A 21,412-nucleotide genomic window follows, 5' to 3' on the forward strand; every position below is an offset into this window, starting at 1 on the left:
AGTCATCTTATTCCATTTCTATAATGTGCCATGTACCAATTTCAGAACATGTATGAGGAAATTCCCATGTAATCACCACACAAATGTTTAATGTTGAACTAGGAATTACAAGTGTGGCTGCACAACTATTCCAAAAAGCACATTTGAGAAGGGGGGCGGGAAATGGGTTCCCCATTCAACCAATTAGATTTTCTTGCTATATTTATGTGAGGAGATGGCCACATTGCCAATGCTCCTATATCTCCTCCGAGGTGCTGAACGATAAATTGATTCTCAGAAATGCTTGCCTTCCGTAACAATATCAGTTTTGTGTTCAATTGTGTTGTAAGAACACAGTGTCATTGATTTAATTCACCACTGGTGTTTAAAGGCAAAAGGCTGATGTGGCAGGTATGGTTCATCATTATAGATACATATTTATCTGTTTGCCAATGTTTTTGTTGAGCTAAAAAATATTGATGTCCACAAATCCTCCATTTTGCATTTTGGGAAAATGAAAAAAAAGAACAAGCCATTTAATGGATATATCAGACGTATGGAAAATAACAGGGACCCAACAATTATCTTTAATCTTCAATAGATATTTAAAACAGGAACGGTACAGCTACAGATGCTTCCTATCCCTGGAAAACATTCACATTCATGCAATCTTATTCTGCACATATGTTATTTTGCTCTGACTTAGAACCTTAATATCCTGACGGCTTGCACCCATGTGACCTGACTCAAGATGGTCCCAGATGATAGCTTGCCACAGAGCAGCGGAGGAGGTGGGGGGATATTACTGCCAATCAACCGGCGGCCAGTCATTAATTTAGCCATCAGACTTGGCTGGCTCGGACCAGAGGGCCTCAGCTGCGGAGGGCCAGGAACCGCAAACCCCACAGTCCCCACCAGAGCCCCTCTCGCCCCGAGCGCTCAGATCTAATCACTGGCTGTCCCGATCTCCAGGCTCCCTGACAGCTCTCTTTGTGCTGGCGCCTCACTCCTGGGAGGTGATGGGCTTAAAGTGGAGGGGCACCAGGCCAAGACGCCCCAAAAAGACACAAAATCACAGAGCAAGCCTAATGACAGGGCGCCGCAGTGTCATTACCCATGAGGCACAGCTTGATGAAATTACAGCAATCAGACCCATGTGCAGAGACCCCACCTGTAAAGGAGAAGAAATAGGAAAGAAATAGAGTGGATGCACCAGATTCTTCTGTGCTTTTCCACGTTTATGTCTGTATTGTGGACAGGGATGACGCATTTGCAGCTTATCGTTTTTGATATATTGAGAGAAGGGTCCCTAAAAGATTGATGTGAGAATAAGGATGTGGACAGCTATCAGAGTCCAACAATTCAATCCAACAAGTCCATCCCTTTCACCCAACATTACTGTGGCACTGAAGTAATGGCAAAACAGTAGCAGTGCCAATGCTTTGTGAAAGCATAATTCATGTGAATGGCTCCACAGGATGAATCTCATATCCACAAGCTGAAGAGCGAAGACTCCTCTTTGCTAAGAATGACCATGTTTCATGAAGAACTGCAAGCAACCAGGTTTTCTCACCGTGTTCCCTCCCAACATAATGCATTTGTCCCTGTGCATTGAGATTTGTGTGTTGTGGTTGTAGTGATTAGGGATAGAAATCTATTGCAATTTCTATTTTTCAGTTGAATTTATAATTCATTTCTATGTTATGAATGAAGATATCATGCAAGTTCTCTATTGTGTGACCAAGAGTCCGTATAAATCTAAATTGAATTTAAATTTGATAGATAACCTTTTGAAATGAAAATCCTGAACTAAATCCTAAAATTAGTGCTACCAACACTCAATGAAGGACAACCCAGCAAATTGCCATTCTGTAATGGTTAAAGCACCACCATTGGTCATTCTTGTCAGGCTAATATTAAGGCCAAGATAAGGTTAGTTCAGGACAGCTATGCTGCAGAGCAATAGTACTGGCTGTTGAAAAGCTACAGTCTCTCCAGACTGTTTGGTAAACCACAAACTCTTAGCAGAAATTATTCTGCATGTGGAGATGTTCTAATGAATATAAATCAAGGAACTGATGTATCCTGAGGCTGGTACACTACAGGGAATAACAGAATAAGTAAGCTCAGTGAAAATCTAATTTATGATAATTATGCAAAACATTATTAATATTAAATCATTTTTCAAAAAAAAAAGATGCTTGACATGCTTGATGCAACACAGATTACAATAGTGGGAGGATTTAGCTTTGTCATGGAAATTTTAGGTGGTGGAATTTATGGATGACACCAGACAGAAAACAAAGCGCAAAACAAGACTCTGACAAACATTAGTAATCATCGCTCTTTATTGAACAACAAACTTCGCTCACTGAGCCTCACTGATGCTTATTTTGCACTGCCAACACTAACCATTGGCCCATCTCACTCTAGTCAATAGACTGAGCATATGACCAATATTACAGTTACAGTCAATATTGCAGTCTTGATTTCAGAACTCAATACCTGTTACAACAGCAAAACCTTTTTGTTGTGTGGTTGATGAAACATCCTTTAGAAGGAGAGAGTCAGAGAGAGAGAGAAGGTAAAACAATGATTTTTACTGTGTCACATTTCAATTGCCATTTTATGTAATATTCCCATATGTAAGCTGCTATTAAAATAGGGATGCTCACCAAACTGTAATATCACAAAAAGCCAACAGAATGCGAACCAAAAACCCAAGAAAGACTATACATTTCAGTACGGCTTCTACTGATAACTCAGGCTGCATCATCCAGTCTGCTGATTAGCCTGTGTTTGTTTCTGCATCTCTTTCTGGGTCAATTTCGCACCCCTCTTTAAGCTTTGTGGTTTCCAGGAATTAAAGTTCCAGGATCTCTCAAATAGCCCCATCATTTCTAGATGAATGCTTCCAGTTGTATTCCAACATTTTTAATATGGTCTGGGTTGTGTATTACGGACAGCACGTGACCAGGCACTGCACATTTTCATTGCTCAATACAGTTTAGCAGGATTGGTATGCTAACGTGCCAGCAATATCGTAGGATGAAAGATACTGAGCGCAAACTGGTTTTTCGTTGTGTAGCATCATGATGAACTTTGAGGACAAGGTTAGCATCGGTATGATTTGTATGTTAAGACCTGTTACTCAATGGAGAACTCTAATTCTTAATAACAAAATGACATTTAATAGGATGTGAGCGTTTAATTAGTGTTATATTAAAACATAAATTCAGAGCTACCACCTAAATATCATAACACTGGAACTTCCACTGCTCTGAGAGTGATGGTTATCAGGCCCTGATTCATGTAGGGTTATGTAGTGTTTAAAGATCAGATAAACACGTTTGCAATGTACAAAAATGCCAAGTGACTCACACAAAGCAAGCACTATCTATAAATCCTAAATTCAAGGTTTAAAATCTAGGCCTGCATTAAAAGTATTGATATTAAAATTATGAAACAATAAACAAGAAACAATATTGGCTATCTTACCTCACACAAATTAAACAAGCTGTAGTCCAAAGCAATACTATCCTAAATGTATCTAAATGTCCAATGGCGAGACATATTCTTTGTGGGCATTTATGATTATGTAATCAGGCAGGAAAAAGAAGAAGGAAAAAATGCAAAATCCCGTTTGGCGCATTATCGTGTGTACGTCTAAAGCTGTTTGTGCATTCTCTCTGTTGAAGTGGGGTCAAATTAATGTTTAATTTTTATAGAGAGTCTGTGGTCATTGTGGTTATTTCTGTAGGGAACCCTGAAAATTTCCAAGCTCTCTGTGCTGTATAGGTATGGGACATGCTGCCCCACCAAACCATAACTTGGCAGGATGGTATATCTGCCATCCCAGTCTTAAAATCGCAGCTATGTGGGTTTTGTGCTGTAACAAACAGGTGCAGACACAGTCCAGTTAAGAACCAGAAAACTTGAACGGCATGTTCTTATAAATTACCCCAAAGCATTTGTACATTCCCAAGGGAACATTCCAGCTTCCAGCATCCCTGTAAGACTAGACACCTCAATTGAAATTTCTTTGTCTCACAGGGTCATATTGTCAATGTGAATTAAGTCACATTGATTATCTGTCTCAGGTGGAACAGAATAATACACAAAATGTATGTCTTAATGGACCAATAAATTAATTCACTAATTAAGTGACTCTTTCTTGGGTGATGAAGGAAAAGGGAGGTCAGATGTTCAGCAAATGGGAATTTGAACTTTAGCCACCTTCCTTCAAATCCTTAAATACTAATTACAAAGTGTTAGACATACACAATCTTGTAAATATAAGGAGAATTCTGGCAAATAAACATACATTTCATGACCCCCTAGGATCAATACAGCATTCTATTCACCTTAGTGTCATTTCAATGCAGGGCTACACTCTCAAGAGAAAATGTTAAAAACAATATTTCTGCTGATTTCATTGGTCCTGATAGTGATGGTTTTGGGCAGAACCTTTCGGCGCTAAAGAGGTGGAAATATCGGTCTGTTTTAAATAGCTAGTGGTTAAATCAAAGTTCTGCTTATAAAAGCCATTGGGATTAGGTTCCTTTGACCCTTTCTAGGAGATCAATGCACTTCAAGAATAATTTCTTATTCTAATTTCTATTTCTAATTGATGTGGACAGAGACATAACAAACATATATCAGAGTTTTCATCACAATGTATTTAATTCCCTTATTTTACATAATTACATATAAGTTTTACACACATTTGAAACAATAACAGATCAAGTCCATTGACAGTTCTCAGATCACGGCTAACAAGTGTAGGTAAGCAAAACCACAATAACACAAATAACCTGGAACCACCAAGAAGCTTAGTCCTTTCTTTTGCTTTCACACAGATGATGAAGAATCCTGTGCAATCATCACACTTTTGTCCAGAATTTTGTCGATTCCACCACAGCGCATTACATTTTCAATATTGGCACACTCCTATAAGCAGCTAAGATATAAATAATGCCACAAACAATGTCAACAATGTAAATCTAGAGCATGCAAGACATTTCAAAAACTAGTCCTTTCCCTCCCCCACATCACTCCCAACACCGTCCTCAGCTGATAATTGAGCTCCTCTTATAAAAGCTACTGCACTGGGTTGTCATTAATATGGGCTGTCTCAAGATGGCACTGTGGGCAGAGGCACGGAGGTTTCTCTGCCAACTCAAGGGAGGGGTTATGAGTTCAGCTTCAGGCCCAGGCACAGCGCCAGTTCGTTCTTCTGGATCTTTCCGTCTCCATTGACGTCACAGTGACCCAGCAGGACACGCCGGAATTTGTCCAGGTCAGTGCCACTGATGCTGGGCTGGGGGACCAGAAGAAGACTGAAAATCACTGGCAGCACTGGTGTGGGCTGCATACGCCACACCAGGCATTGTGCAAATATGCTTGTGGACGTCTTGTGTGAAAGCTTACAGTCACCATTTTTAGGGACAATGGAAGTGCACAATTCACACCTTGATTCAGAGTGAGATTTCATTTGAACATGTCGCAGAGTAACTGGCCCTTTGACCCACCTTGACTAGCTCCATCATATCTTTAACAAAGCCATCCACCTCTGGTCCTTCTAAAGCTCCTGTCTTACTCTGAAAAACAGGGGATTATTATTGTATTTTATATATAATGTATTTTATCATGTATTACTGTATTATAATTGTATATCTTGGTCAATACATCTACTCATTAAGTGGCAAATAATTTAAAAAATACACTTAAAATAAAAACTTTTCAGACCATCCCAGAACAGTCTGAGCAGTCATGACTTACGACATCGTAATGCGCGAATATCTTTTCAAAGTCCCTCTTCCGGTCCTCCTGGCTGCAGGCCTGAATGGAAGAGAATGGCAGAGAAGCAAACAGCTGCATAAACCACCCCGGTATAGAGGAATGCTTCTCCATCTTTCTTTAAAAAATTGAAACCTTGATTAAATTTCAGTGTAAGCTTGAATACAAGCTTCATGTGAGTGACTGAGAGCAAATACTGGGAAAAACCTGCATTGTGTTCTTTGTTGTATGGACCAATGGAGCTGCATATTGCAGAACATGCGCGGAATTCAATACAAAATAAACAGCTCAGGGGATTGCTGAGCACTCAAATGTCCTACAACACCATGCCTTCAGAAGTGTGTAGAATAGTAAATAATAAATATGAATAATAAATGTACATAAATATACATAAATAAAAAAACTTACATGCATTTCAAACTTAAGCAGAAAGTTTTCTTTGAGTGCTAGAATCCTGTAGGAGAGAAACAGAGAGCAGCTTTAAGGAACACAGTGTCATGTTCTAACCAGAGGTGGGTAACCCGGCTTCAAAGAGTAAAAAAGACTGACCATGTATTTGCTCCACCACCATGCACTAAACCAGCTGATTCTAATTAGCATAACTCTTCAGCATGATAGGAGAACTAATTATTGTAATCAGGTGGTTTAGTGCATGTTGGTGGAGCAAATACATAGTCAGTCTTTTTACTCTTTGGTTACCCACCTCTGGTTCTAACAACAGCACAACTTACAAGGGTTTCACTGAGAGGAAAAAAGAGAAAAATAGTGTTGGAACAAAACCTCAAAGATGAAATCCAACCAAGTGATGGTGAAAGTTTTCAAGTAAGGATTGCACATTTTTACAACAAATTTGCCGGGGATGTACATTTCCACAAGGAAGACAAAACACAGCAGGACTACATTCTATCAAAACAGAATATGAACATGTTCAATATATCTACAACAAAGGGCATGAGTTTGACACTTTGAGAGTCACCTCATCAAAACAAAGAGATTTATTTCTGGACATTTGAACTCACTTTAATACTGACACTATCTGCCTGAGCAAGTAAATAACAGTTTGACCTTGCAGGGCTCCTTCAAGAAATATACCCAGATCACACCTATGTTGGTACATAAAGTACTATGAGCAAGGCTGATTTATGTGTAGATGAAAAATACACTTTTTCTGATATCAATAACTCTATCCACATGGCAAACTAGGATGACGGGTTATATTAGTACCTGGCTAAGTCGTTCAAATCCAGCCGGCCATCTTCATTTTTATCAAACATTTTCATCTGTGAGGAACAAAAGATTCACCAAGGTTAACTTTGCGATGTCTGAAAATAATCCTCTTAAACAGATATTAAATCATGATAAGGCAGAAAATGAAAAGCTGAATTTAAGACATTGTATCTAACAAAGTCGCACTGGTCAGCATGTTGCTAATATTTGAAAGTATTTTGTGTTTTATCTCTGAATTGGCTCAGCCTCTGATGTGAAGTAAGAAAAAGCTAACCTGTAATCTTCACATGGTTTATATCCACAAAATACTAAATATGCTCTACAATATGTGAGTCAATACATAATTGAGAAGTAAATATGTATAAATGAGCATATATTGCCATGGATATTTTTATATTTACTTATAAATTATTCCTAAGAATTATGGGGTTTAACACAGCTCATTGTATTAAAGTCTAGGACAGTCAACGAACAACGATCCATTCACTAGAAGTCGCACCGCTGCACCAGAGAGGTGGTGAGGCCTCAGGGCTCTTATGAAACACTAACCCTGTTGCCCAGATGTACAGCTAATTACTGTTTTAGATATCCTGGAAAACGTAAACTATTTCAAATATACCACATGCAAAGCTTATGTAAAAATGTCAGCTGTGGCAAGTAAGAAAATCACGAATCTGCTTATTAATTGACCGCACTTGCTTTACACTCAATGCTATGGATAAACTGCACTGACTGTAACGGCTCTCAGATTGCACAGTTCCAGTCATCCTAATAATTAGATGTCAACTGGAAGCACATTAGACCAAGGCCTCCTGAATGGCGCAAAGAACTCTACACACATGGTGAATTCATCATACATCCCACTGCAAGAACATGAAAACTCCTCAGCATTATTAGCTGGCACATCTCTCCGAAATGGTCCTCTCTTCCAAGGACCTCTGTTTAGCCGTGCTGTATGTTACCATCTGACCCTTGTGACAGATTCAACAAAGCCTTGTTTCTGAGTTGACAGCCAAACAAGCCACAAGCAAAGGAGCAGGAGGAAGTTACCATGGCGTCTGTGTATTCCTCCAGTTTGCTAGGAGTGATGACCTTCTTGTGTTGTAGAAAGAGGTCTTGAAGGAAGCCCTGTTAAACAAGCAATGAGCAATGGAAAGAGCAACTAATGAGATGAAATATGCACAGAACAAAATGACTCTGCTGTGATACAAATGGTATATGAAACGGACACCGTTACATTCTACCTTTAGCTCCACTGCTGATATGTATCCACTGCTGTCTGCATCATAGTTTCTCCAGATCTGTCGAGTAGACATGTGACATACTGTCAAACCACTCAACACTTAATACCAGTAGTCTGTGTGCAAAAAAAACTTCCCAAAGAATTCAGTTCTGGGGGAAACAAAAAAGGTTCAAGTTTTTCACTTGCCAACACAAATACAAAAACTAAAATTAAGAGAGATGGACATTCAATGCTTTTTTTTGTTTGTGTTTTTTGTTTTTGCATTACACTGCTGATGCAGTAAGTATCTATTATTTCAGCTACGCTATTAGACAACAGGAGTTGAATTAGCAGCCTTACCCTCATGAACTCTACGCTGTTGTCCAGTGGCGTCTCCCTACGGAACAGTAACAGGAAGTTCTCATCCTCAGGAAGCACCATCTTAGCCAGCTGCAACAAAATGTAGTCCAGCTGAATTAGTTACTCATTGTCCACTGAGAATACATCATCCAAAATGCTACAGGAACAAGCCTTGGTGCATCAAAGTCTGTTCTCCACTTTGCTGGCAATAAAGTTTGTTTGAGCTTCATAAACATGGCACAAAACACTAATTGCAGCCTTGGGTTTCAATAATGATGGGTTCATCTTAAAAAAGAAACCCAACTTTGGTCATGGGTAGAAAAATTGCACACATCAACAAGTACCACAACTAATCACTTAATATTTTCTTAGTCCAATTTTGTAGAAAGGGAAAAAAATGTTATTCCAATGATACATCCACTGAATACAAAGGGTACAGAATTTTCCTCAGCAGATCAAATGAATACAAAATGACTAAAATTGATTTTTGACACCATGGTGTAGAAAGGTCAGTTGCAATTGCGCATAAGGTTTCCCCCTGCTGGGTGGATGACTGCATGTGCGATGTGAAGAAGTCATTTGGTTGTGTAGCCCCTCATTTTGCCTTTCCTTTAGCCCTTTTACAGCAAGAGATGCAGTATCATAATTAATTCATAAATTACGCCTGGGTACCTCCTGGATTTGCAGACGTCCATCTGATGTGCCGGCTGACATGAACTTCTTTTTCAGCTGCTGTATCTTCTCCTCGGTCATCTTGTTCTTAAAGAATGGAAGAAGCAAATGAAAAACCACAGCCCAAACAGCTGTCTTGCCTCTATTGTCTGTATGTTTGTATGTGTAATAAAAAAATGTAAAAAAAACTGTGAAATTTCACATTTCCTGAGATTCCAAGCTTACAAGGCCAATGTAATCATTTTGTGTAAACTAATAACATTTCGCATTCTTTTAAAAATGAAGTGTTTCAGCATGTTGTTTAATGTCCATCATAAAACGGAAACAGTGAGAACTGAACGTGGCTAAAAAGAATCTATCATCAGGTCTGGTGTCAATTATTGCAGCTTTCGTTATTCACAAGATTCATGCGCCAATTGAAAAAGTTCTGACAGCAAGCAGACTGGAAGGGGTACTGACTGCTGTACTGGCTTCAGACAATTTATGGAAATCACCATCATGAAACTACAGGCATTGCTTTGTAACTCACGTAAGAAAATAAGCAAACAGCTATCAACATTTATTTTATTATGAAATCACATGCCAATATCGCATCGTCCAAAATGACATTTAGCCTTGAAATTATTTTACACTTTTATTCCTTAGAGATTTAACAATATTACATTTTTGATCAAATTGACAAAGACAATACAATGAATAGCTGCAATAGCATATTTTTACTTACGCCTACACTCATTTTCTTCGTCAGGCGTCGGAAAAAGTCATCAAGCTCTTTCTCCTCAATATAACCATTATCTGTTAAAAAAAAGAACTCCCAACTTGTTAGCGTGCATATAAATATTATCCTGTAACTAGGTTGTATCAGTATATGTTATACTCTATCTGCATTTTAATATATTTTGTACGTTGATTTGACTTTAAAACTGCTGATACTGACTGTGAAGAAAACACACGAATATATGAATAAACATTGTATGCAAGTGTGATAAATGTGCAATAGACGTGCCTACCGTCAATATCGAAGTGTTGCCAGATCTGCAGAAAGGAAGCTGCGTCCAGGTTAGCGAATACGCTGTCCATGGTACTTAATTATAGTTGTGGTAAGCCAGATCAGCCCAGTTTTCGGTGAAATAAAGTTTAGCTAGGCACCTGTTAAGTCCGTTTGCCGTATAAAAATGATTTGTCCGAAGCCTGCCCTGCCCCTTTTCGTAAACTCTTGGTAAATTAGTCGCAGAAATGTAACTCCACCTCCGCTCTACATGAGAGGAAGTCTTACTTAACCATGACGCCTACGTGTACCGCTTTGAAAACTTTTTTAAAAGGACATGGATGAGCAAAATAATTCCGCAATTCTAAATAAGATCTTAATTAATTGCAGAGTAACATGTCAACACGACACGTTCAGGGAATCTTTCATTGCAATAGGCTAAAGAAAGAAAAGTTCGTAATGTTATCTCTTTTCGGAATGCATGAAATATTGATATGACATAACAAAGTTCGCAAAATCACAACCAAGTTAAACCATATAGGATGGTGAACTATGTTAATTATCCGTTGTTAAATAATTAATAATATTGTGACGCTTAACAGACATCCTTGTTTTCACTGAAAGATGTCTTGTGATTGGTCGTTTTCTTTTTTATTGATGTTGTAACAGATTACCCGTTCATTTAAAAAAAAAAAAAAAATCTGGTGTAAAATAAAAATAACAGGTGGCCCAAACTGTTAATACCCTTTCACTGGGTATTTAAGCTAGCAGAGCCATTTAAGCCATTAGTAGCACTACGGATTTCATTCGAAAATGATTCTGGGAAAATTCTTATAAATCAATTAGTTCCCGAAACTCAGAAGTACTGCACATTGCTTATTTTGCCAGTGTATTGTTAGGATCATCCACAAAACTTTATGTTTAATTAAAATTTAATTTTCAATCCATTGTCAGCTTGTCTAATTTACAATATACAACACAACTTAACCGTGAATTCATATAATATTAAGAAGTAAAAACAAAAATGTATATTCTAGTCACAACTTTTGATATATTTCTTTAAATATTAATTCCAAAGGACTGTAATTTTTAGTGTAAACACATCTCCCCCTGGTGGCTATATTTTGTTACCACCTTATCTTGATTAAACAATGATGACCCTCGTTTAATATCAGATCGTGGTCAGAGGGAGCAATACATTGTAATGCCAAAGAAGTTCAGAAGCTAGAAATCCATAATTGGAATAAATTTTTACCAAATACTGCAGTTTCCCGTTTTCACTGAGACATGAATACTCGCATTTCTATCAATGGCACTGAAAAGTACAGAAACTCTTAAAGCTTATTTAGCCAATGTGTAATTTGAAGGGTAGTAACACTCATGAATTCACTGCACTTTCAAAGTACATTTTCCTTAGCTTTGATTAATAAATCGAGGTTCTTTTGCTTTTTATACTACTTCTTACTATTTTGCATGTAAACATAGCCATTAATGTTCTAACACTTCAAATGCATAGTATGTACAAAAAGAAAACAAAAATTCTTAAATTTCAAAATTAAAGGGAACACTCTTGTACCAAAATATATTTCTAATAGTAGATAAGTTATTGAGTTATGTATGTAAAGAACAGCTGTATTTTTGGTATATAATAGAACTGTAGATGGGGGCTCATAGAAATACACAAAACACACACACACACACACATTTTTGAACCAGTAAAATATTTTTATTGGTACAAATATACACAAATAATTTCCACAACCAATAAAGTAGCTCAATGTAGCTCAATGCAATATGAACAGAATTCAGTTTTTCACAAGAGTACAACAGTACATAGTTACTTTAAAAATCTGACAACCAAAACACATTTAAGTGTTTCTCTGTAGAACAGCCATCACTGTTTGTAGGGTTGACAACTTGTGCTTCCTACTCAATAACCTCATGGTTAATCATTTTGTAATTTTATTAATTCAATGCATTTTTTTTCAGATAAAAAAATCTCTTGTATGAGTTAAAAAACATAATCAAGCCCCCATTTATTCAATCTAATAAATAAAAAATATAAAGACCCCTTTATTTATTAATGTGCTTAGCATTATAGCAATATAAGGACTGTGTACACAATATGTGTATGCATAAATATTTCTTTGTAAATGTGTTATGTATATTACACATGCAAATATACACACAGATGTATGAATACACATATATACATATACCTCACATGCATATCGACAAATTTTGCTGTCAACAATTTGCCTACTGTATGGAAAATACCTCAAGACAACCACAGTTTCAGTTATTAGTCATTCATTAAGACTATTTGCCAAACGTTTTCATTCAACAGTACTGGGTGGAGTTGGACTAACAGTCAATTTTATTTGGGCTATGCAGAGGAATGAGGGAAAAGAAAGCAGTACAATAGTCTTAAACAGCACCTCAACATGACTGATCCAATCAGGGATCAGAGAAAGCGGATAGGAATTTTAAACAGCCCCCTGGTTATACTATGGTCATTATTGTGGACCCCCCCTAGTTTTATAGCTAAAAGTATGACAAAAAAAAAGTTTCAAAACCAACCTGCTAAATTATGGTTACAAAGCTGTCAGGATAATACAGTGCAAGTGTGAGTCTGCAAAAAGGCCTCCACCTCAAACCAACAAGGTTTTTCACAAGGTCATTAAGGTCCTGTATTGTGCATTCAGATGCTGGAGCCCCAACACTGAGGTTCACAAAAGTGACCAGCAGGGGAAGTATGGTCAGTGCTCTGCATTTGGCTCACAGCTACATCATTTCAGAGAATCACAATGGATGGTCGCGCTATCCCACTTTATGCCGCAACTGGAGGTAGTTCTCTTGTTTCTAACTGGCTGGTGATGGAATGGGTACTGTGGTAACAGCATTTTTACACTGGAAGGAAAAAGGCTAAGTGAGCAGCAAATTATTTAGAGCTACTACTTAATTTCATGTTGACTAATAAAATAGGAAGACAATTTGAGAGGTTTACTGATGCACAGTAAAAACATGCTACAGTATGTCCATAATGCAACCATTTCTAATCAGTCCAATTTCTATTTCATGGGCAATGATGTAGCTTAGCCTTCTTAAAGCTTCACACGTCATACAGTTTCTCTGCCTGTCTCACAAAGAATAACAATCACAGTACTTTTATTTGGCCTTAGAGGAGAGGGAAAAAAGGCAAATGGTGCATTTAGCAGGTAGACTTATTCCAAACAGAGTCAGGACTGACCCATCCTTTTTCCTCTTTTCTTGTTTTATGAAGAGTCTTCTTCGTCAGGCTCCTCTTCGGAGTCTGTGGGCTTTCCTCCGTGGTCCTCCTCCCTGTCCCCATCGGGAGACGGCTCCTTGGTCTGGGGGTCGTGGTCCTCAGGGCTGTCGCCCCTGGAGGTCTGGTGCGGAGCCACATCTGCTACAGAGGCTGGTCTCACTGTGAGCGCAGGAGCACAACAGCGTGAGAATGGACAGGAGAGGGCGCTGTTTCCAATCGATCACACGACTGGATGCATTTATGTATTTATGTATGTATGCATGTATGCATGTAGGTATATGTACGTACGAATGTATGTATGCTGGTATGTATATATGTATATTGAATTAATGAGACCCAGAGACCGTAGTGTTCTGACAAAGGATGAAGAAACTGGTTTAACACTCAAGATGAAAGATTTATAACATTGATCTGATACTCTTTAATACACCTAAGGTCAGACATTTCCAAATGGCAAAACTACATCCTGTATTATAACACCAATAATAATAAACTGCAATGTGCGGCTTATGGCAGTTTGTATGCAGCTTATATATCTTGTGAAGTGCCATTTGGAAAGATCCATAATGAATAAATCATAATAGCAATAATAACGCAAATATGATTACAGAAACAAGAACACGAACAAGACCAAAAAGTAAAGCCTGGAAACACTATGCTCTGCCTCTCAAGACAAGGGAAAAGGTGGAAGGCAAAGAGGGAGGAAAGGTGAAAGGTGATTGGGTCTAACCAGGTCTGGGGAGGGACTTCCTGCGCTCTTCCTCGTCAGCGTCCGAGGCAGTGCTGGCAGAGCACTGGCGTGAAGGCCTGACTCTCGCTCTGGGCTTTGGACTTCCTGTCTCCTGATCGCAGTCAAATGGGCTACTGTCTCCTGATAGGTCCACTGAGGAGAAGGAGGCTGCCTTCAGCCTTCATTACCCATAACCCCCGCCCATAGACACAGTTCCGTTCTGTACCAATACCAGATCCTTTAGCACGTTTTACACCAGAGATCCAAGTTATTTCTTTCTATGGGAACTTGCCTTTGCACATACATGCTTTTGTTAAATTCCACATTGGCATTGTTTTTCATTCTCAATCATCTTCTAGAACTGGTCCACAGCATGATGTTATGAGATCACACTTCACCAGGTGTTAATGCTGTAATTGAATTTGCTTCGGTAGGTCTGCGTACATACAGTATATGTCAAGAGACACTGTGAACTCTGGGCAAACCAAAACACCCAGTGCTGAAGTTCCACACATATGCTGAAATTAATTTAGCTTTGCACCTTTGGAACAGGTGGAAGGGTAAGGTAATGGTGGTGAGCTATTTTTTTCCCATTCAGACCCTGGTTGAATCTCATTGGACATGAAGTTTGATGACCTCACTAGCATTGGGCTTTTAATTGTTTTCTCTTCGCTGCATGAGAGCAGTTAGCTCTCCGGATCATATTAAGGATCCCTTAGACATGTGGGCATCTGAAACACCTTTACTCACAGGAAATGCACAGAAAGCATTCAGTGAGAACTAATGAAAACGCCATGGGCATACTGTGTAGCAGATTTTACACACTGGAACAAACAGGACAGGACACTGGAGTAGAATGGAGTAAAATCTGGCCAATCCACAGCAAGGAATAATGGGATATTCAGACACACTTGGGTCCAACTCCAAGCACAAATAAAGTTTGTGCTTTTTAAAATTATTTTTTAATTCTCGTCTGTGCCCAACGCTAGTGAGGTAATGAAAAAATGTGGGGCTGGGGATTTGGACACAGACAAGGTGATTTGGGGAACAAACTGATCTAAGGAGTCTGGAAGACAGGAAACAATCAATACAGGGACTACAATCAAGCAGTGCACATGCAATTTACACTTCAATCGACAAAATACAGGAAACAGACGGCTGGAAAAATGAACACATGCGAATATGCGAAAGAAACTAAGCCTTATGCAGCTTTCATTCAAGCAACACAACGCTACTGAAATAATGTGTGCACAGAAAATTTGATCCAGCTACTTCTCATTGACTGGCTCAGCAGTAGTTTATATTTCCTCCGAAATTGACACCAATGAAGCAACGCCCTCTTCATAGGGTTGTGAATCTCATTGGTTGGCATTTTAGGAGATGCCCCCGAGGTTCATATGGACAGCTGGGACCTGTAATCCCAAACCAGCTCCATCTGGAGAGAGATACCAAACCTACCTTCCTCAGCCCCCCCAAAGAGAGGGCTGCTCTGCCCCTCGTTCTCCTTGTCTGACGGCGCCCTCTTCAGGCCTTGGGGCAGCGGTGGCAGTTTTGGAGATACATTCCCACCAGGTGATTCTGGGCCCTCGTCTAAGGGTAAAATCAAATTATATGAGAACTCCAAATGAGGGATAGAGGGAGCATTCACATTTAGGACACAAAGCACTCAGATATCATAGGCCTAACTGACGCGTGAAATTTGGTGTTAAAATTCCAGCTTTTGGGGTCTCCGCAACTTCTTTGTTCGAATGACATCATCATGAAAGCATGAAGTCACCTCAGCCGAACGTGCGATTAACCCTAAAATCCCCGGCTCTTACCTATGCTCCTGCTGCTGCTGGTGCGAGGCTTGTGTGGCACGGTGGGGCGGGCCGTGGGGGAGGGCTTGGAGCCCTGGGGGGACGGCTTTGGGCTGGATGGAGGGTTGCGCATCCTGGGAGCGGCCTCCGGCTTGCCCTCGTTCCGAGCAGCCTTCTCTGACGAAGCCACGCCTCCCTCGCCTCTGATTGGCCCCGGCGCTCGGCTGTCTGGAGGGGCGGAGTGCCCTTTAACTGGTGGGACAAAACCAACAAAGACGTGGAGCTCCACACGCACTTTACAGGAGCAGAAATGTGCGATCAAAATCAGCAGTCAACATGGGAAAGATTTCACTTATTAAACAGGCTAATTGGATTATTGGATAAGTTGTAAACCTTCCATAAAGAGGGAAACCAGCTGCAACCCCATATGTGGAGAATGTAATAGAGTCTGAAGGAGAGGGGGGTGGGGGGATGGGAGGGGTAGAGTGTGTGAGGGATTGTACCCTGGTGAAGGTCACTTACCTGCTTCGCTTCCATCCGTCTTGTCTGTGCTGGATGGGGGGTTTGGAGCCTGCAAGACACAACAAAGCAATTATATCACAAACGCAAGGACAACTACCAGACTAACAACCTTTAGTGTGATAAAAACAGACCAGGCAACACACCTCAATAAGATTCCCAGCTTATCCCATAATACTGCACAAAAATAACAGTGAAACTAAACATCCATGATACAAATTATATATAATTTCACACTACTATCCATTACACACACACACACGCACACACACAGACAAACACACTCACACACATACCATAATAAGTACATGAAGAATAAAAACCACCAATATCTACCAAAAAGTCAAATTAAGTTAAGAAGTCAAATTAAACACAGGAAGAGCTGTGTCTGCATTGAAATATAACGTATGTCAATCATTTCATGGACACATCTGTATGAAACTAAGCTGGAGTGGAATGAAGGGTGTGGAAATGTCACCGAACAGCCACAGCATCAATCAGAGGACGTGCACAAACGCACCACACCTGTCTCTGCGTCAGTCGGGGGCACATTAAAACGAAGCGGGACTGGCAGTCCGTTAATCTCCGGTTTGTGGAGACGTAGTGGGGATTCTGAGACGGGGGGCAGATCAGCTCCACTGCACCACAGACTAAATGAGAATGAAAGGGGCGATGAGGCAGAGAGCCGTAACTACTCCTGTTCATTACTGCCACTCCGTACTTAACAATATAACTACTCCTGTTCGTTACTGCCACTCCGTACTTAACAATATCCAGGCTTTATGAGGCGTGGCTTGTCTCTATGAACAGCTATGGCACTATATCTTCCCATAATGCCCTTTGTGTTGAAATGTTGAATGATCAACCCTCACTTGACCGCGATTCCACATGCGGACGAGATGACAGGTTCACTTTTTTTGTGGTCGGGGTGATTCAAACCTTTGCTGACCTTTTGCTCAGACCTTAGCTGATGGAATGCCAGTTCAGAGCACCACGTAAGCACTCCTATATCCCCGGCGATGCTGTGTACCGGGCAGAGCGGAAGGTTTAAAGTTTACGACCCAGCTGAGGATTGAACCCAAAACCCTCTGACGTCAGGAAGCACGCTATAAAAGCACCAGGCCTCTGCACAGGTGTGACCTGTTTTCCACAGACACACCGCCATGCATTCTGGCCTTTCCCCCATGACCATATACGGCGTCATTAATAACTTCAACAGCAATGCTTTTTCATGCGTGTGCACTCCATTAGCTGGGTTCAGGCTGTGGCTTATTTGAGTGTTAATTTGACACCAATTTAATATGCCTCTGATGTGCTACTGTACATATTTATTGTGCATAACCACAAGCGGCTCAGTCAGAATACCAGCTAGCTGTCAATGCAGACTGGGCCCTATAGCAGAAAGACTTCAGGCTACAGCCTCAGATCTGTCATTAGCTCATTCTGACCAGGAGCCCGCAGTGATCTCACCCTGCAAGGCATAGGGCGGAGTTTAAGACAGCCAGGGTTCCTCAGATTGCTATTGCATTAAATTCATTCTAACGAGCTAACTATCAGTGCTAACTCTCCGGTAGTACTGTGTACTGTGTACCATGTGCCGTGAGTGAGTGGATCAGAAGACTGCACACACTGCAGCATCAGCGTACAGGTGGCACAGAAGTGACCTGACAGGGGCATATTAATAAAAAGTATTTCTATTTAGAAAGTTATTCCTTTTGACTGAAAGTGTATTATTAGTTGTACCCTCATTTCACACAGCTTGCAGATTTAAACATGGCGTGGCACTCTAAACAGACTCTCTGAATTCAACTCAAATTCTTATATTATTAACAGGGCTGAAACTCCACCTCATTCAAGTAAAAAAAGAACTATTAAGACACTGAAAATATCTTATACAGCCAGATAAATCACTATGGAAATCACGCGTTCCCATCTCACAATTAACCTTCTTAGGCTGGATATTCACACAATTTTAACACCTGCAACCGATAATCACTGCCCGAAATTAAACAAATTAACTAATGTCAGGAATAACTAACTAAAACTGATGACTAATCTTGTGGAAAAGAGAAACGGACTAGATTTGGATTACATATTAACACTGATATTAACATTTAACAACTGATGCCCAGTGATTTCCCAGGATTAAACCAGCGTTGAGAGAGGAGGACCACTAGAGGGAGCCATTTCCATACGTTCCACCAGCCTGTAATTGAGCTTTGTCCTGAAATTACCCCAGTAGGTATTTTACCTCATTTCTGGGATAGTGTTTTGGGGAAGTGAGGTAACTGGGGACCCGAGGGGTAATCAGGCGGACATACTGCAGTTGTGTTCCTGGGCATTGAACCTTATCTAAATATCTCCATAAAAATTCCAGTTGTGTACTTGGATCAAGGACCACTTGCTCAGCAAGTGAATTTATAAACATGACTGTATGCACATCACAAAAGTAATTAAGGTATAATATTCTCAAGTTTTGCACAGCTCATGACATGTACCTCACACATAAACTCTCTGTGACACAGCTGACATTTTTGCTCTCTATAGCAGACTGTGGGAGGAGTGTACTGGACCACAGCCTGCATGCTGTTCCTGACACTTTCCTGACTCCACAGCAGAATTATCCCCCAGCTGAGCACTCTGTCCCTCCCCCACAGCCTGTCCCCACATGGCACACAGAGCACACGGGCCTCACTCCAACAGCGGAGCCCTGCCTGGGTCATCACGGAGCCCGGCTCCATCTTCCACATTTACGACCCGACACTGGAGCCCATATGGCCGTTAGCACGTGCTCCAGGCCGCGCCGCGGCGGCCGATTGGCCGGTCGGGGGGAACGCACCTTATGGGTGGCAGCTGCCCTCTTCTCCTGCTTGGCCCTCATCTCTGCCAGGATGCCCATGCCCATGACCTGCACCCCGTAGCGGGGGCCGCCCTGGGGGCTGGCCCTGCCGTCGCGCTCCGGCTGCTCCTCCGCCGTGTCGGTCGTCTTCGACTCGGCCGGGCGCTCCGGGCTGCCGCCGCGGTCGGGGGGCGGGGCCCTGGGGCCGGGGCTGGGCTCGTGGGCGGGGCCTCGGGGCGACGCCTTGGGGCAGGAGGGCAGCTCGGTGGCTGTGGCTGCTGCGGTCGCAGGTGTCGCTGTGGTCGTCGCGGTTGTTCCGGATGTTGTGGTCGTTGTGGTCGCTGCGGTGGCTGCGGGCGCTGCGGTTGCCGTGACTGCCGGAGTCGCAGCCGCCGCCGGTGGCGCCGGATGGCTCTTCTCAGTCTTAGAGGAGCGGGACTTGATGAGGTTGAGGAAGCCGCTCTTGCGGGAGTCGCGCTTCTTCTCTCCCTCCGGGCAGGCTGAGGTCTTCAGGGTGGGTCGCCTGGGAGAGTGAGCGGGCATAAGAGGCATAAGAGGGGCTGCATACAGACAGTATACAGCTCTACATAGCCTCCTTTACCCCTCAGACTCAGCCAGAGCAGTCCTGCAGTCACTTCCAGGGAGTTCACATGCTTTTATACATTCTATAGTTTTGATAAACCATACCATAAAGTTACACCAATTTATGTTATGTAATTTAACATTTACAATGACATAGTATTGGCAGAAAAAGCATGACATTTTACATAGGATAATGGAAATGAACATAATAAGTTTACAGTTTACACTATACAGGTTCATTTTTATTATACTTCTTTGGACAAAGCCTAAGCAACTGTGAGAAATAATTAACTCAATCTTAAACAGGAAGCCACAATGATTGACCTGTGCAACATGGCTGATCAGTCATTAGTAACACACTTACCTCAGTCCTATTTTGGTCACTGTCTTTGAGAAGAAATCGTCCATGCCCTCATCCAGCCGGCCCATAAGGCTGTTCTGTTCGCTCTCCAGCGACGGGGTGCTTCTGACCTACAGACACGTTAAGGTTAACGGCTTTTTAAAAAAATCAGACCACATTAGACATCACTGTCACTGAGGTTGTTTTACACACAGAAACAACAATGGAAGACAAGTCTGAGTCTTAGCAGCTCACAGGGTCACAGTCTAAGTAAGTTTCTGTGCCACCAACCAGCTTGATATTCAAGTACAGTATACCCCTTTTAGGACTCAAGTCAAAGAGCAGGGCCATGATCCAGGCCCATGGTGATGAATGGCTCCAAGAATGGGTATCATTCTAAAGACTTGTGTATAACTTGTTTGGATACTGAGCCCAGAACATCCTGGTGCTAAGACTAATATATGATCCAAGGACTGCCGAGATCCTGGATAAGCAACGAAGGACCCCACGTGTGAGGGAGATGTGCTCACAGGGGTCTTTTTCGGGTGCGTCCTCTTGTCCCTCCTGGGTCGGAGCTTGGTGAAGTGCTGCAGTTTGGTCACCTCCTCGGACGGCAGCTCACACAGGACCACCGAGGTTCTGCTTTCCATTTTGGGCGCAGGGGGCGGGTCCTCGATGTGGATTGGCACATCCTCCAGGGCCTTATCCAGGTCAAACTCCATCTCTGACAGGGCAGGCCACGGTAAACCAGAGCTCATAAAATGCCACAATGCCAATAAAAAAGAGAGCAGCACACTTCCACACCATGAGGTAATTGTGAAGCACAAAGCTGGGCAAAATGTCTTTTATCATGAATAAAAAATTCATAGTTTTTGTTGGAAATCATTTTAAAGTGAACTGAATTCAGACTCTACTATGCTGTGCATATGTGCAACTTCAACAACCCTTACATGGATTGGGGATAGAGGCTTTGCAGTGTGATAAGGGACAAAAAATAAAGTATTGTATACATCACATTGAGTGCTAAAATACTTCACACAAAAATGTACATAAACTTTTCACAATGG

The 21,412-nt window shown here is 41.3% G+C and overlaps 2 protein-coding genes across 3 annotated transcripts in view; both read right to left on the bottom strand.

Annotated features, from left to right (window-relative positions):
- Positions 1 to 4,637: 4,637 nt before the first annotated feature.
- LOC118233159 (secretagogin-like) lies at positions 4,638 to 10,778 on the bottom strand. The gene is made up of 11 exons (XM_035428542.1): positions 10,270 to 10,778; positions 9,984 to 10,054; positions 9,260 to 9,346; positions 8,588 to 8,677; positions 8,250 to 8,306; positions 8,056 to 8,133; positions 7,003 to 7,058; positions 6,187 to 6,232; positions 5,761 to 5,820; positions 5,511 to 5,579; positions 4,638 to 5,299 (listed from the first exon to the last, which is right to left on the bottom strand). The coding sequence occupies exons 1-11, from the start codon at positions 10,337 to 10,339 to the stop codon at positions 5,171 to 5,173; spliced, it is 813 nt and encodes a 270-aa protein (XP_035284433.1). The 5' UTR covers positions 10,340 to 10,778; the 3' UTR covers positions 4,638 to 5,170.
- A 1,179-nt stretch (positions 10,779 to 11,957) lies between these two features.
- LOC118233823 (F-actin-uncapping protein LRRC16A-like) overlaps positions 11,958 to 21,412 on the bottom strand; it is a 65,012-nt gene continuing 55,557 nt past the window's right edge. Inside the window, exons 31-38 of one of the 2 annotated variants that reach the window (XM_035429810.1) lie at positions 20,876 to 21,069; positions 20,370 to 20,476; positions 19,424 to 19,946; positions 16,588 to 16,636; positions 16,087 to 16,317; positions 15,725 to 15,856; positions 14,267 to 14,419; positions 11,958 to 13,695 (exon numbers count right to left, since the gene is read on the bottom strand). In XM_035429810.1, coding sequence (XP_035285701.1) covers positions 13,523 to 13,695; positions 14,267 to 14,419; positions 15,725 to 15,856; positions 16,087 to 16,317; positions 16,588 to 16,636; positions 19,424 to 19,946; positions 20,370 to 20,476; positions 20,876 to 21,069 — 1,562 coding nt within the window. In that variant the 3' untranslated portion in view covers positions 11,958 to 13,522. The remainder of the gene's footprint in view (positions 13,696 to 14,266; positions 14,420 to 15,724; positions 15,857 to 16,086; positions 16,318 to 16,587; positions 16,637 to 19,423; positions 19,947 to 20,369; positions 20,477 to 20,875; positions 21,070 to 21,412) is intronic. The other variant, XM_035429811.1, reaches the window with a different exon arrangement.

This window comes from Anguilla anguilla, chromosome 8 (genome assembly GCF_013347855.1).
Source record: "Anguilla anguilla isolate fAngAng1 chromosome 8, fAngAng1.pri, whole genome shotgun sequence".
NCBI lineage: Eukaryota > Metazoa > Chordata > Actinopteri > Anguilliformes > Anguillidae > Anguilla > Anguilla anguilla.